Source organism: Miscanthus floridulus, chromosome 11 (genome assembly GCF_019320115.1).
Source record: "Miscanthus floridulus cultivar M001 chromosome 11, ASM1932011v1, whole genome shotgun sequence".
Classification (NCBI taxonomy): Eukaryota; Viridiplantae; Streptophyta; class Magnoliopsida; order Poales; family Poaceae; genus Miscanthus; species Miscanthus floridulus.
Genome location: NC_089590.1, coordinates 50343085 through 50359856, shown reverse-complemented (window position 1 = coordinate 50359856; position 16772 = coordinate 50343085). Strand labels below are relative to the sequence as shown.

The following is a 16772-nucleotide window of genomic DNA, read 5'->3' as shown; positions in this document are numbered from 1 at the left end:
AGAGCGGAGCCTCGTGCGGGACGGAGATCGGACTCCTTGCTGAGGCCTTTCGTGAGAAGCCTCGCGCAATACGGAGAAGGCACCCCCTGTCGAGGCTCTCCGTGGAGAGCTTCGCGCGAAGCGGAGATTGTATTCCCTGCCGAGGCCTTCCGTGGAGAGCCTCGTGCGAGGCGGAGATTGCGTCAGGATGCCGAGACCTCCTGCGCGAGGCTCGAGGCGTGGCGGAGGGCCTGGTGGGCTCGGACGTGGTGGGTGAGGGGCCCACGGCTTACCTTGCAGCTTTGTTTTTTGACGGGACTTAAGTGACCCCTTTGATTGTTCGCTCGGGGTACCTCGTTCTAAGGTACCCGACACCACAGTAGCAACAAAACCGCTACGAGCCTGGCTGAAAGAACTATTGACTGATTTGGTGTGAGAGAAAAATACTGTTTGTCGACTGAAAAAGTACGGGCACAGATCTACGGTAGAAAGAGAGTAAAGAAATACAGATAGGTCCGGGTCCCACACCACAGAAACAGGCAAACAGCAAGAACCACCAAGGCGAGGCCGATCTAAATCAAGCGAGTCCTCCGGTTTCATCGCCTGCGAAAAAGGCGAGAAATCCCCAACGGAAGGAGCAGCAGCGCCAGTGCTAGCAGCAGAAGCAGAAGCAGCAGCAGCAGCAGCGATTCCTTCCTCAATCCTCGTACCTTTCGCCGCGCTCGCCCACTCGGATCGAAAACCCTAGTGTTTCGCATCGGCCTCCCGCCACTTCCTATCCCTCCCCCTCCCTCCGCCGCGCGCGTGCGCGGCGAGCCACCAAACCCTAGGACGGCAAATCCGGTGCGATCGCCCACGGTGGAGGCCTCGTCGGCTGCCGAGAGGAGCCGCTCAGGGCTCGGGTCAGGGTTCCGGTACCTCGCCGGCGCCGCCTCTGGGTGGTGGGACCGGTGGATGGTCATGGGAGCCAGCGGCTCCAAGCTTGAGAAGGCCCTCGGTGACCAGTTCCCGGAAGGCGAGCGCTACTTCGGCCTTGAGAACTTCGGCAACACCTGCTACTGCAACAGTGTCCTTCAGGTATGGAGACATGCCAACAGCTAGTAGATTTGATGCTTGGTTATGCTAGGCTTGATACTGGTAAGCGCGGTAGTGTGGTGAAACGGCCTGATTGGTGCCTTTATTTATTTGTTTAAGTTGTAGGTGTGTATATGCTAGATATTATGCTGGAGCACTTGGTCGCCAGATTCGAGATATGCTGTTGTAGTGTGATGTGTCTGCTGATATGTTTAAAATCCTTTGACAAAATCAATCAAAACTGTTTGTATAGTAGTTGCTCAATGCATTCGGTATTGTGCTACTGTAACTTATGTGCTGATATGAAAAGTCTTTTGGTAATGTGAGTCCAAACTGTTCTGAGTTGCCTGACATATGAATTTTTGGTTATGCTAGCCCTGTACCATCATTATTAGCTTCATATTCCGATGAAGTATATAAGAAGTTACAAACACATAGATATCCATCATTTTCAACACTTGCCATTGTAGCATGCTTACAGACGACAACCAGTAGCACAATACATGTAGCTGGGATGTAAGTGCAATCCTCTTGCATCTCAGGACGACCCATTTATATGATAGCTCTAGAATCCATAGGTTTGAAAATTTTAATCTGGTTGTGGCATGTAACTGAAATATTTAACAAGAGGTGTTTATGTCTCCCGCGCTTTTTGACAGATTTAGAATCTTCATGCAAAGACTGCTTGGCAATTAGGGGTGTCTAGATAATGCTTGCATGTATCTGTTTCCAAGGTTTGAAAAAAAACGTGATTGCATGGATGTTTAATCGTGATTATGCGCTAAACGGTGACCCTGCGCGTCGTTGAGGGCCTGTGCGGCGAAAAAAGCGCTAGGCCCAGGCGCCGGCGAAAACGTGTGCGATCTCCGTGCAGAAAAAGCGTCCCAGGCGCCGGCGGAAAGTCGGAAACGAGCGCGTGTGGACATAGGGAGGTGCGGGAAAGAATCGGGTTAGGGAAAAAGAGCGCGGAGTGAAGGTGGAGTAGGAGACGAGGTGGGAGGGGCGCACCACGAAGGGGGAGCAGAAGGAGACGAGGTTGCCCACAAGCGGAGCGGAGGTGGCGCGCCGGAGCAGAGATCGGACAGGGACAGGGAGGGGGCGCGGGAGCACATGGGGATGGGGGCGCGGCCGCGCAGGGAGCGGGAAGCTGCTGCGCAAGACCTGAGAACCTACGGCGGCTGGGTGGGAATCGGTGGAATGGTGCTGGCTGTTAGGGCACTGGTAGCACATATTGTGCTTAGATGGGCTGTTGGCTTTCCTAAGACAATGGGCTGAGTGGGCTTTATAGACATAACTCTTTATTTCTCATTTATTCTTCATATATGCAGCCGCATCTCCATATACATAGCTATTGTGTTACTAAAACATAAACGTTTAAGCGCGATTAGGCGCTAGGTAGTGGCCTAGCGCCTAGCGTTTTTTTGAACCTTGTCTGTTTCTTAGTTGAAAAACTGTCACTCTGGGAATTAATTGCTTCTGACTTACCGTGATTCACTTGCCTTGATTATTTAATGTACCTTTGGTCTAGATCTCCTTGTGCATGAACCCAAACCATTTGCACCAGGTTGTCATGCTAGGTTTTAATATGTCAGCTACTCAAGTCATTTAATCAAAACTTTGTTTTGAAAACCTGTCTACATTTTCTTATAGCATATTAGGTAGCCAGTAATTCACAGGGTTTCCTTTTCTTTAGTGGCCAAATTGCCTATATTCCACTCACAGAGCTGTTTTGCAAACATACCACTTCCCATATCTGGATTACTACTTTAGCATTAGACCACCTCCCTTTTCACCCATCCCTCTCGCATCGTCTTCCTTCTCTCTGGTCATTCTTGCCCTCCTGAACCCACCCCTGCAGGCCTTGATACCATGGGGAATACCATGCCCTTCCGCTGGTACCACCCCAGCTTCTTCCCCACACCTTTTGCCACTCCTCGCTACTGCCGCTGTGCCGCACCACAGCAACTCATCAATTCAAGTGTCTCCAAGGAGTCATGTGTACAGCACATCGTGAAGGCCATGCTGCGGCTGCTGGTTCAAGCCAGTGGCGGAGCCACCGCCCGGCCACCCCGGGCCGCCGGCCAGGCTCGTCGGCGAAGTTCAAAAGAAAATTTTCTTTATATCAAAGAAGGATACTATAATTTACTAGCTAAATAATTTTGCATAATGAGGATCGCCCGGGCTCTTAAAGGCTTTTGGCTCTGCTACTGGTTCAAGCTTCCACCCTTCCACTGTATGGGGCGGTGGCTTCGTTGGGGATGGCCAGATTTGGCAGTGGCGGCTGCAGGAGGCATGGATCTGGTTGGGAGGCATTGGTGTTGGGATGAGGTGTGACACTGGCTTGGGGCGAGAAGGATAAATGCTCCATGCAGGAGAAGTGTTGGGAAAGGCGGGGAGAGATGAAGGCACTGTTGATTGGATTTTGGATCTATTCTGTCCTGTCGATCTTCAATCCTATATATAGGAATGTGGTATGATGGAGCAAAAGGTGAAAGTAAGTAGTGGTAAAATAGAATCCAGTAGGAAGGAATATTTTGTTGTATGAGAGCAATTTTTCTTTCTTAATATAAGTATTAGGTGCTGAGGTAGGCAGCTATCTACAGTTCACTGTCTTTGTCCACTTTAGAATATTTGCATTCTTTGCTTCGGTTCCTGAACATACACCAATTTGTCTTTGGTGAAAGTTTTTTTTATGTTGATAATTTGCATGTAGCCTACCCCAACTTGCTTGTTACTAAAAGGCTTTGTTGTTGCCATTGATAATTTGCATGGACGTAGTATGAGATATCCTTGAGTTAGTCGGTTTCCTGTTGTCTTTTAATTGGATAAATTTTAGCAAATTGCTAGCTGTCTGGAGCTAGCAGTGAAATCAACGAACCAATTAGGTTTTGAGTTTCGTTCTTCTGTAGTTTAACAGTACATTGCAACAATTAGCTTGGCTTGTGATAACTAACAAATTATTGCCATGGAGTTAGCACCATTGGATAAGATGTTTGCTTCCGAGTTACCAGCATTCATTATTTGTTCACTACATAAAGAAAGCCAATAGCAACCAATCCTGTTGTTTTCTCATTTGCTGTGTGCACTTTCTCAAATTCTCCCGCTGCGCCAGCACCATTCTGTTGTGTGTTCAACGTAAAAACTAAGAGATGATGTTTAATGTGTATGGCAATTTGCCGTTGCTGTCTTTAGATGATCCAAGACCAAGTAGATCAGTGTAGCATAACTTTGTCTAATGGTCAATACTTTCTACTTCTCATATGCTAGCTCAGTGCAAAATATTGTATTTAATATGCTATAATTTCTGTCACATGCATTTTTAACATAAATCTGACACTGATACTCTTGTTTCAGGCACTTTATTTTTGCATTCCATTCAGGGAGCAGTTACTGGAATATTATGCAAATAACAAAACTCCAGGTGACGCTGAGGAAAATCTTTTGACTTGTTTGGCCGACCTTTTTATGCAGGTAACATGTAGATAGGATTATACCAAATGATATAAATGACTCTAGAATGTTATTACTTTGTAAAATGAGCATAGAGTGTCATAATTTTCTTGGTAAATTTTGACTTTTTGGGTATCACTTAGACTAGAGGTTGAAACGATGATTCCATGTAGTGCTATATCTGGGTTTCATGTGGTACAAGTGTACAAAGAATGTATATTTTGTCTTGCTCTGAGGTGATGATAGTTATGTAGAGTTTACCCGCTTGGCACTGTAAATGAAGTAAATCCTTCTCATTTTCTATATATATTTATGTGAGCTTATTAATTCTTGTTATTGGCAGATACCTTTTTGGCTTTAGCATATTAAGAGTTTCAAAATCTCCAATTATTTGGCCCTTTCCTGATAGGATATATGCTGCATTCCTGCTTGCTTACTTTTGTTAGCTGCATTGAAGTTCTAACATGTGCAGTATCCAAGCTGTATATGTATAGCTTTCTTTGGATAACACTGTCAATAGAGGTCCATTCATGGATATGTAGTTCTTTGCTTGGCACTCCATGTTCCTTATGCTGTTTAATATATTTAGGTGTTGGTCAATTAGTTTTGCTTCCTACTTAAAGTGAGATAGTAGTATAATACTCATATAAACTGAAAATCTATATTCTGCTAAATCATCTTTTTTAGTTGTTTATCGTAAGAGTTGAAACCTCCTGTTAGTGTTGATTTTGCTATAGGCCTATCGCTACATATATTATATGCATCTGTTGAATTTCGTGCAACATACCCACTCATGGATGCATCATGCATGCACATGTGGCATGCTCGGATAGCATCACCACTTGTCATTTGAATAATGAATCTCATGCTAAGTCGTACTTAATGTGAGCTCTGTGCCAGTGGCTATAAAATATTTATTGTGCTGCCTCTTGCTTTGCAATTGGTTGTTGGACAACTTTCTTAAGGTAATGGGTACTGTTCTTGTTATGGTGGGAAAGGTGTACCACCGTCGTAACAAGAAGAGTGGCTAAGGCAGTTGGGTGGGGGGCTTGCACCAGAGTACGGCACCAGGGCCAGGCGTGGGAGCTGGGTTGGGCTCCAGCCGGTTCAATAGGAGATTAGTTATTAAGAGAGCTATTTTAGTTGGAGTTTGTTAAGTCAAGTTTGTTAGCCCTTAGATTTAGGAGAGGTTTGTTATTGAGTTGGTATAAGTGTCAAACAATCAAAAGGAATAAAGATCAGCCTGAGATTGAGTTATCTCACCTTTGGCCCTCGGGCGTTACTGTTCACGGTCATCTGTTGTCACCCAGTTCCAGCCAGGCGCCGAACACGGCGCCGCCAGTTCGTCGCCGAGGTTTCAAGCCCTGGCCTTCCATCTCCCACTCCTACGCCCTCAGATCCGTAAGCTCCAACAGTTCTACTGTTAATTACCTGACATATAATCAATGTTATCAAATCGTCTAATCGATCATAGATTCCTAGTCGCCATGGCACCGATCAGCCCGACTAATCGTGACTAATCATAGTGCATAACTGATTGCTATGGCACCGATCAGCCGACTAATCACGATTAGTCTGATGACTTGTTAACATTGCATATAATATGATCCTGATGTCATTTAAATTTGTATGGTAAAGTTCTTTGACTTGACATCTTTGTTGTCAATGCTTTGTTTCACTTCATCCTTGTGTATCAGTGTTAGTGCATAGTCTTTTGTATGTCACGTGAAACTTCTGCAATCTGCATGATATTGCAATTTGCCACCATAAAGAATGAAGAGGTGAATTAAGAGTTGCTCATTGTGTATCATGTAGATAAGCCAAGCAAAGAAAAAGACCGGTGTTATTGCTCCAAAACGTTTTGTTCAGAGAGTGAAGAAACAGAATGAGTTGTTTCGCAGCTACATGCACCAGGTAATTTGCACCATGTCATAGCAATGTATTTCATCTGATCTGCTGTAGTATGCTAGTCTCACTGTGTTGGATTGACACAGTAACAAACTGTATAGCAATATTTACTTTAGCTTTAAGTATGGATATGAGTTATTGTAGTGTAGTGCTGTATGTGTTCTCATGTGCGATGTGCCCACATTTTTCTGCTGTTGTAGAAATGTTTTAATTATTATGGTATCTTCAAAAGCAGTCATTTCAGGAATGAATTAGTTTTTATGGTAGCTCCAAAACAGCCACTTCTCTTGACTAAAATATGCTCCATGGTTCTTTGTAGGATGCACACGAGTTCTTAAATTTCCTTTTGAATGAACTTGTTGATATTCTGGAAAAAGAGTCAAGTCCTGCTAAGGACTCGCCCCAATCATCATCTCCTGAAAAAGCTCCAAATGGCCCAGTTCAACCTTTAGCCAATGGAGTTAAAAAAGAACCACCAGTTACTCTGGTCCATAAAAATTTCCAGGTGACTGAACTAATTGAAAAGTGCCTTGTGTTTTATCTTCTAGATTCAAGTTACCATCATCTTTACATGCATACAAACTTTGCAGGGCATATTGACCAACGAAACAAGATGCTTAAGATGTGAAACAGTAACTGCAAGGGATGAAACATTTCTTGATCTTAGTGTTGACATTGAACAAAACAGTTCTATCACAAGCTGCCTGAAAAATTTCTGTTCTACAGAGACTTTAAATGCAGAGGATAAATTCTTCTGCGACAAGTGCTGCAGGTAACTATACCATGTTTCCCTTGGGTTGTATTTATTTGTCATCATCATCAGCATTCTTTGCTTTAGAATTATGCCAATTTTTACTGGTCATTGTCATCCTACTTGGGGGGGGGGGGGGGGGGCACTTTGTTTTGGTAGATCTCTGCGACAGCATAAAGCCCTGACCCCTGAGTAATCTTGGTTCCCTCGTACCGTTGTTGGACCCAATCTACGTTGTATAGATTTTGAAAAATATCATGCTGTCGCTACCTTATGGAAGGGACCATCATCTTCACTTTAGTCCTTTGTTACTGCTGAACTCCATTATTTGGTCGCATTCCAGTTTGCAAGAAGCACAGAAGAGAATGAAGATCAAGAAGGCTCCCCACATATTGGTGATCCATCTAAAGCGTTTCAAGTACATTGAACAGCTTGGCCGGTATAAGAAGCTTTCATACCGGGTTGTATTCCCCATGGAACTGAAGCTCAGTAATACATCTGACGATGTAGACACTGAGTACTCCCTCTTTGCTGTCGTGATCCATGTCGGAAGTGGCCCCAACCATGGGCATTATGTAAGCCTTGTCAAAAGCCACAACCACTGGTTGTTCTTCGACGACGAAAACGTCGAGATGGTTGAAGAGCAGACCCTACAAACATTCTTCGGTTCCTCACATGAATACTCAGGCAACACAGACCATGGGTATATCTTGTTTTACGAGGGGCTTGGTGGGAAGAGTTAGATCGGTTTATTCACCTTCCCTGTTCCTTTTCTCCTTTTTCTCTTTGGGGCATGCAAGTTCACTCTTGTACCTACACAGCTACTATTTCATTACCTCCATGGAATTGAAGAGGTTGTATGAGGTGAGGACGCCAGATTTTGGGTGGTTTCAGTGTACAGGGGATAATGGAATCTAGCTCCCAACGATGAAATAAGGTGTAATTTTTAAGTTCGCCTGACCAGTTTGTTCTCAGGGCTAACATCTTTTGTTAAAGAGTGGGACTTTACTATTGGGCACACTGTACATCAATTCTAGTTCATAATTTTGCGCATTTACCAGTTCTGATCCATGTACGTGCTGGAATCGTGTGGCGTGTAGCATGTTTGATTTTCTTTTTTCAGTTTATCGTGCAGTTGATTCATGTAACTGTATTTTCTGTGTCAAGCCAGAGGAGCTGCTCCTGTGAAAGTCTTTAATAGCTTGCATTTGTCGTCAATGTGCTAAAAAAGTCGAGTGAGGTGTGAGTGATGCCAGGTACTAGTGTTTCTGTGTTTTGATTTTGTGGTTCTCTTCTCAATACTCGTGCTGGCAAAGCTGAGCGCGCCCCGTTTCCCAGTCGCCCGCCGGCGGCCGCGTCGCGCGGTTTGCAGCAGAGCCACCTGCAGGAAGTTTCATATGTTGCGCCACATGCCCACATGAATCATGATCAACGGCTCAACGCAGGCCGGCGGTCTCGATAGTCGGCAGTGATAGATGCACCTGTCTGTAGTCCATAGCATCACTGTTGATTGCCTGCCGCTGCATATCTTCAGGAACGCTGACAACGGCAGGAGAGGGCAGCGGTAGAGCATCACGTGGCGGCAGCTCTGAGCGCTCACAATCGCTGTGATGGCCTGATGGGGTGCGGTCAGCTAGCCAGTGCCGTCTGGCTGGCCTCTCCGTTCCGCCAATGGGGCAGGCATGCATCTCAAGGCTCAGGTGAGGCCAGGGGGCCAGCTCGTCCTCGGCTCATTCGTCACACCGCTAATAGTAACACATGGTTAATCACAGTTGATACAGTGCTACGGAGACGATGACGTTTCCTTGTTCAATAGTACTATAATAATTAAGGTTAACAAACTCGTTCATTGGAAGTTTCTTTCTTTCTTTCTTTCCCCTTCAATCATCCCGCTTTCGTTTCTTGCGCCTTTCCATATAAGGCTGTGTTTAGTTCTCAAAAAGTTTCCCAAAAAGTGCTACAGTAGCCATCACATCGAATCTTGCGATACGTGCATGTGGCGTTAAATGTAGACGAAAAAAAAATAATTGCACAGTTTGGTTGGAAATCGCGAGACGAACGTTTTGAGCCTAATTAGTCCATAATTGAACACTAATTGCCAAATAAAAACGAAAGTGCTACAGTAGCCAAATTCTCAAATTTCACGAACTAAACACAGCCTAACAAGGCTTTGCCACAATCAAGTTGATGTGTTCAAGTAATCATGATATGACGATCATGTCGTGTCGCGATCTTCCAACAACCGCCAAGATATCTTTCCAAGGATCGTACGACAAAAGATCTCGCGAACAACGTTGTCAAGACGAGTAGGACTGCAAAGCATGCACTCTTTTTCGTGAGAGGCCATGGCAGCCCTCCAACCTCTGCGTCTAAGGAGCCTATGGTCGGATACAGGGCCCTAGTCAATCCTCTGCCTGGTGCCTGCAAGCTGTGGTCTGGCAGTGGTCCTAGCCAAAACCAACAATACATCTGAGATCTATGTTTGATAGACGGCTCCAACTTCTCCGTGCACTGTAATGATGGGCTGTTTTGTTTTTCCTCCTCTCAAAATGAACTAGACGCTGGTTGAGGCCATAGTAGAGTTCCAAATCCCCAGGGCGGAGCAAGTTACTCCACAACTCCGGCAAAACATAAAACAGTAATACAACTATACAAGACGCAAGAATGAAACTAACAATGGTTAACTGAGAAACACAAGGGAATGTACAGTTACATACATCACATACCTCAAAAAAAAAAAGGGCTCAAAATGCGCAAAACCTTTGTTGTCTGATCAATAATAGTGACTTTTTAAAGCCAACCACACTATATCGATCACACACGTTCTAGAAGATGAGATTTACACAACTATAATCACCACCAGGAAAAGCTGCCTGGTTTCCATCCCATCAGACTATAGATGAGCAGTTGAGTGGACAATCTACATATGAATTCCATCTTCAGAAAACCCTAACCGGTTAAGTTTGGCTGCACAGAATTTTCCACGTCCCGGCCTGTTGTCCTGCAGATCAAGTTTCATCAAATATTAGACGCCATTTCAGCTACTTTAGGCCTTTGATAAATTTACATAAGCATATACCAGTTTTTCCCTTCCAAAAATATACCGGTATTAATGAATTACCCCCCCCCCCCCCCCCCCCCCCCCCCACCCCCACCCCACCACCACCACCAAAATAGGAGACCCCACACTGATCATGTCCCTGGTTTATTTAAATTGTTATAGCCTTCTGCACCAAGTAGAAAGCATCATCTTTTAGACACTTTGTTGAGGTTAAGTAATATACTAATCATGCGTGCTATCATGATAAGCTGCAAATTGCGATGCTAGTGCAACAACAATGCAACTTAGTGAGAACAAATGAGTTACCGTGCATCCGAACTCACAATGACTGTGATAATTGACTCCAGTTCATCAGCCGGTGCGACTGTGGATGCCTATCCAAATAACTCCTACTAGAAACGTCAGCTTCATCAGCAGCAAAAGTTTCTGAATGGCCTGATGCTGCAGGAGGTGACCAAACTGGGACCACAGCGCCCTCTCTGCCGGTCCAGCTACTTGAAGCCTCCGACACTGATGGAGCAAGAGCTTCTCGCCTATGATTCTGAGGTTGCTGAAAGATGTTGTGCTGGTGAGTGCCATTGATTCTAGGCACAGGGCCTTCAGTATTTTGGATCATGTCTTCCCTCTCAACTCGGGGATGGAAATGTGCATGAAACGGAACCTGTGCCCTAGTGTCCTCACTGTTCCCTAGATCGGCGGAAACCTCTGTTTCAGCTCGGTTCAATGAAGAGGTCATGGTAGGCACCATCTGATCCTCACGCCTCCGAGCAGTCATCGGCACATTGGCTGTTGCCTGGGCTGGCTGCCGATCGATTTCCATCTGTAATTCTTGAGGAAACGGAACCTCTGAGGAATCGCCGAGGCCTTCCTCCATTCCATTGTTCATGGTGGCCCTTGATGCTGCCTCCAGCTGCCACATTTCTGATAGGGCTTCTTGCAGTCTGGCTTTGGCCGCGTCTAGCTCAACTATGGGGAGAGGATAGTTGGATCCCAGCTCAATTCCTGCAGCTTGCAGCACGGAAACAGGTGCATCCCATGGATGATGTATCCATTCTGTCGGTAGCCTTGCGAGCTCAGGAATCCACCGTCGGACATACTCCCCATGCGGGTCGAACTTGTAGCCTTCAAACTGGCATCGAAGAATTGATTGCCATGACAATGCATCAGTATTCAGTATTATTTATCATTACTAAGTGGCCTGATTTATTCAGAAATTAAAAGCTGCACGCACCTGGGGGTTGTCGATGCGGTCAAGCTCTTGACTATCAGGAAGAGAGCCAGTGATGTACTGCCAGCCCAGTGCATCGCTTTCAAGATCAGCATCCAGTAATGTGTCCCAGAAGTACTTCATACCCCATCGCCATGGAAGTTGAAGGACCTTGACAAAGAAGCTTGAAACCACCACACGTATCCGGTCATGCAACCATCCTGTCGCCCACAGTTCCCTCATGCCAGCATCAACGAGCGGGTACCCAGTCCTTCCCTGCCTCCAAATCTTAAAGTAGCTCTCATTGACCACCCAGGGGAAAAACCTGAGGTGCGCCAAGAGGGGCCTCTCATGGCTGCTTGGGTGATTGAAGCTCAGGTACCGAGAGTACTCCCGCAGGCCAATGGAACGGAGAAACAAGGTGCAGCTCTCCTCAGCAGCATGGTTGCCCTCGTTACTCCACACAAGCTGCTTCATACGAACTAGGTGGAAAACCTTGCGCACACTAAGCTCACCGAAATGCAGGTGAGGTGAGAGTAGGGATGTGCTCGCACTATCAGCCTTCTTGCGGTTCACTGAGTAGTCAGCCAATGGACCATTGAGGAAGGCCGTCAGTGCCTTGTCTGCGTTCTGCCACCCTGGCGTCCATGCTCGGGCCAGAAGAGCGTTGCTTCCCCTCTCTGAATCATCCTCAAAGATCAGATCTTCCGATGGACACATCGATAAGTCACCTGTTCAAAATTTCAGGCCAATCAACTCAAGAGCTAATTCAACATGAACTTGTAGCACAAGCACAATGCTTATGATACTATGGTTAACTGATCAACCAGCTGGAGAGCTAAATGACTACTAGTAATTGGACAAGGATAAGTTATGGTACATTGTTTGCAGAAGACAAACACAGATAACTCAGCATTTTAATTGTGTGTAATCTTCTTTAGTTGCGTGTACTCTTGTTGCAAAATATACAATGCATGATGCATCGGAAGTCAAAAACAATATGTGGTCAATAAGCTATCTGTACAAGTAGAAGCTAGAAAATTTAAACTCATAGTTCTCCAAGCACCTGAATTGATCTTCTTCGGGGGCAGAAGGGGTGCAGGGGGGTCATACGGCATGCTGAGGCACCTGTTCCAGAACGCGGCGAACATGGTGAATGGTTGCCCTTCATCATCGACAACTTCCCATGGCTCATACAGCAGATCCGCATTGAAAGATTGCACAAGGATGCCCTCAGCCGTCAGCATCTCCTTCAACCGGTGATCCCTGACTAGTGAGATCGGGTCTGAAAAGATGGTGACACAGTGATTGAGTAAGATCTAATATGATATAGTCTCAAAGGCCTAAAGCATGTTCTCTTAGTACCAGGACAAGCAAACAATGGAGTGAAAACTAAAGTACTACAGTACTACTATATGTGGAATTTGACATACCATTGGGATGGTTAGGGAACTAGGGAAGCAAAGAACTTTTGTGAATTAAGAAGGAGATGGCGAAATGCTGGGATTTTACTCAGTTGACAAGTGGAGGTTTGTCAAGACTCAAGACTTGAGACCAGGGTTCTTGCTCAACTGGGAAGCAGTTGACATGTGGAGTTACGAATAGTACTATATCAAGCACTACCTCAATAATATAAAGATCTGCTCGACATGGAACAAATCAGATGAATAGTGAAACAAAAAGAAAATAAAATTGCAATTGATTTGTTTTATCTAGTGAAGCCAATTTCAAGAATTAATCTTGAAGCATGAACAACACACCAAGGAGGGGAATCCTGGATACAGCCGCTGAGTAATAATAACAATATAAAAAGAACTAACAACATAAAAAGAACTATTTTTTTAGAAAAAGCTGAGCTCAGACAGACATGTGCCACTACTGGGTGGAACGTGGAACAAACCGTATAGATGATTGAAGTAGACGTGCGTGGCGCCGGTGTCGCGGACCAGCTGGAGCAGCGCGACGACGGCGTCGGCCGACCTCCGCGTGACGAGCTTTCCTGCCCCTAGGCGGCGGAGCGAGGCGTCCAGGTGCTTCAGGCTCTGGCTGATCCACCACCGGGACACACGCCCGGGGTAGTAAGGGCCCTCTTCCTCTGGCGACCAGACGTACGCCGGCACTACCTCCCCACCGGCACGCGCCGCCGCCGCAAGCGCCGGGTTGTCCTCCACCCTGAGGTCCCTCCGGAACCACACCACGCTCCTCATCGCCGGGTCCCCGCCGCACAGGGACGAGGACGAGGCCGACATGATGGCCGACCAATCCCAGAACTTTCCTTCCAAGAACCCCCGGCGTTCTTGGATCAGGAGGAGAGGACGTCAGGAAGCCATGAAGCCAGGAATGAGTGGTGAGCTGAGACCCACTGCTTTCTTCCTTCCAAAGATTCCCAGGAACAGTGGTGGAGTGGGCGCACGAGCTGTAGAGTAATCCCCCCCCCCCCCCCCCCCCCCCCCCACACCCCCCCCCCTGATGTGCAATTTGACTACGTTTTTTTTGTTTGGTGTTGCTGGCTTGGTGCTCTTTGCTGTTGGTGCTTCTGGTTTTTGTTGGGACAGTTCTGGTCCAATGGAGAAAGAGGCTGTGGATATCGGTATTGGTTGGCCCGTTCAGCCAACTTATCAGCTCTATAGTATTTTTCTTTCACAGTAAAACAACGGCCTGTTCGACAGGACTGAAAAATACTGTTCCGACTGATTGTTGTGAGAGAAAAATACTGTTCTGGCAGGACGTAAACAGTGCTTTCGTGTGTGGCAGAACAAGCCAGCCGGAGCCAGCCGAACAAGCCCAACTTCTGCTGGCTTTAATATCAACCGAACAGGCCCTAGATTTGATCTAACTTTTTCTCCTTGTCCATTTATCTTCCTGGTCCTCACCCTTTTCCTCTATATAATATTCTTTACTTTGTATTACAATAGTATTATCTGACAGAAAAAAGGGGTGAAATCGCTTGAGCTGTTTACATGTTGGACAAAAACAAATATGGTGATTTTCCAAAATAAATGTGCCATACAACAACAAGCCAAACAGTCAAACGTTGTGCACAACAAAAAGTTCATTGGTTAGCCCGAATATCGCCTCCACCTCCTGGCTCATTGCCGTACGAATTTAATGGTTTGTCACTCAATTTTTTTTAAAAAAAATACAAACTTCGTTTAATTCTGGAGGGCATAACCAAATGCTAAGGCTGACTCGTTAAGTAGTGGAATAAAGCAAATAAATGAGTATGGGACAATTGGGATAGGTCAATCAAGAGAGCAAACTAAATCAACCCTGAAATTACTTGTAACTGCACATATAGCGTAACTTTCTTTTCTTAGGAAGTATCATTATTTCTAAAGAATAGATTTGATCAATGGTTATCTGAGGCTTCTTAAAATGATCTTCATTATTTTCTAAAGAATAGATTTGATCTATGGTTATCTGAGGCTTCTTAAAATGATCTATAAAGTCCATCTAATTGTTCAAAAGAATCAAAACGGTCTGTTATTAGTGGAATTCTTTATTGGCTTTCCTTAAAATACTAGGTTTGCTTTTGTTGAGACAAGATAACTTCTCTTTAAGCAACAAAACAGGTAGCAAAAGGTTGTAACTACAGTAACAATAAAAAAAGTGAGGATTAAATATAACAAAGCAAAAGGCATCCCATAAAGTCTGGAGCGGCATATTTGATCATTTAGCAAAAATGATTTGTGCCTTTTTCTGTCCATCGTGTTGAAAGTAACACAGCCCTATTCCCCCTCTCCAAACAAGTATCCTAACATTAGCCGTTTTCCTTTGGTGCGAATGTTCGAGTGTTCAACGTCTTATCTAATGCTTGCCAAAAAAAAGGCCCGTCTTATCTTAATGCAAAGCCAAACTTTATCCAGAAAAAGTCTTCTTGGTTGGTTCAAACCTTTTTTTTTGCGAATTTTAGGGACCACGTCATCTAACAATAGATTAATCAAACTTTCAAGTTATAATTATAAGGAAATAAGTTTATCTATTTAGAGAGACTCCAAGAGTCTCTTTAATCATTATATCCTTTCTTATTGTTAGGAATAAAAATTTTAGGGAAAACACCCTTCAAGGGTTTTCTTTATTATTAGATCTCTAAATTTTGTCAACATCTATTTCAGATTTCTCGCTAGCCAAAGCCAAAGATAAAGAGCGGGATTAGCTCTTCTGAGTGCACACAAGATATATAGAAGTTGTTGGATGGTGAAAAGATATAGAAAGCAATTTTTTATTGAAATGACTCTCTAAATGATGATTAAAAACAAGAGTGAGTTTAAGAGGGTCTCTTGGAAGAGTCTTTTTTATATACTTACTCTCTAAATTATCATTTCGAGAGTTATTTGAATGAAAATCTTTCCACCTTTAATATTTTATTTATATCTTATGTGTATTCTAGAGAGCCAATACCACTTTTTATCTTTGACTAGCAAATGTGCCCACGCGTTACCATGGGAGCCAATACGTATAGTAATAGGACTCTGTATCATTGCTAGATGTGAGTTGTTCTAACTCGTATCAAACTACCTATTTATCAATGTATCAAGAATTGGTCTTTCTTTATATTTGGTGACTATTTTGGATATTTGTGCTGCATGGAGATAAATTTATTTAGACTGGATTGGACAACAAATATCGTAAGACCTTAACTCACTGTTTGATAAGTTGGACCATCGACTGAGCCCAGATTCACTATGAGAAGTTTTATTCCTAATCACATCAAAATACATCACTAACTTAGTGATAGGAATATTTGCTTCTTAGGAAAGAGTCACGGTCTTTGTTTTCGACACTTAATATTTTTGTTGAAACGGGATAAAAATGGTTTAAAAATCATGAAAAACAAAATTGAAAAATTGGCATGTATGACCCTAAGAAACAAAATAAAAAAATCGGCCTTGATGGAAAACAACAATGGGAGAGTAAAATAAACATGAGTTTGATGGAAAAAATGGTCTGGTGAGAGAGTAAATTGGACGTGAGTCCGTTCAAGATTCTGCCCACATGAAAAAAAAAGAACAACATAAGTTAACACTCATAGTGTAGCCTTAGAAAAAATACAAAGGGAAAATCGTCGGAGTCGAATTAGACGAACAACAGAAGATGAATAAATTTTTTTGCTTTTAATTAACAGGTGTGGAACTGGCCGCAAAAGCCGAACCATGAGCTGATGCATGGGATGACGGAAATCAATTCCCGCGATCATAAAAAATAGCTTTGTCTAGTTTATATTTGCTTACTTTCTATATTTATTTCCTTTTCTATTTCTATTTCAAGTAGGATTCCTATTCGATTAGGCTATTCTAGGTAAGAAGCCTCGTATGACAGAAGGAGTATATTTGGATTATGAT

General features: G+C 44.2%; 2 protein-coding genes across 4 annotated transcripts; one reads left to right on the top strand and one right to left on the bottom strand.

The window, feature by feature from the left end:
* Window positions 1-566: 566 nt before the first annotated feature.
* LOC136493076 (ubiquitin carboxyl-terminal hydrolase 4-like) lies at window positions 567-8507 on the top strand. The gene is made up of 6 exons (XM_066489115.1): window positions 567-1056; window positions 4408-4524; window positions 6319-6417; window positions 6731-6916; window positions 7002-7183; window positions 7506-8507. Exons 1-6 carry the CDS (start codon window positions 934-936, stop codon window positions 7903-7905), a joined length of 1107 nt encoding a protein of 368 aa, XP_066345212.1. The 5' UTR covers window positions 567-933; the 3' UTR covers window positions 7906-8507.
* Window positions 8508-9827: 1320 nt separating this feature from the next.
* LOC136490684 (cryptochrome-1-like) lies at window positions 9828-13867 on the bottom strand. 3 transcript variants are annotated; one of them, XM_066486886.1, is made up of 5 exons: window positions 13331-13867; window positions 12497-12715; window positions 11455-12161; window positions 10530-11352; window positions 9828-10163 (listed from the first exon to the last, which is right to left on the bottom strand). In XM_066486886.1, exons 1-4 carry the CDS (start codon window positions 13677-13679, stop codon window positions 10543-10545), a joined length of 2085 nt encoding a protein of 694 aa, XP_066342983.1. In that variant the 5' UTR covers window positions 13680-13867; the 3' UTR covers window positions 9828-10163; window positions 10530-10542. The 3 variants fall into 3 exon arrangements, with proteins under 3 accessions (XP_066342983.1, XP_066342982.1, XP_066342984.1); XM_066486885.1 differs by having other exon boundaries at window positions 10547-11352; XM_066486887.1 differs by lacking the exon at window positions 12497-12715 and having other exon boundaries at window positions 10547-11352.
* Window positions 13868-16772: the final 2905 nt, after the last annotated feature.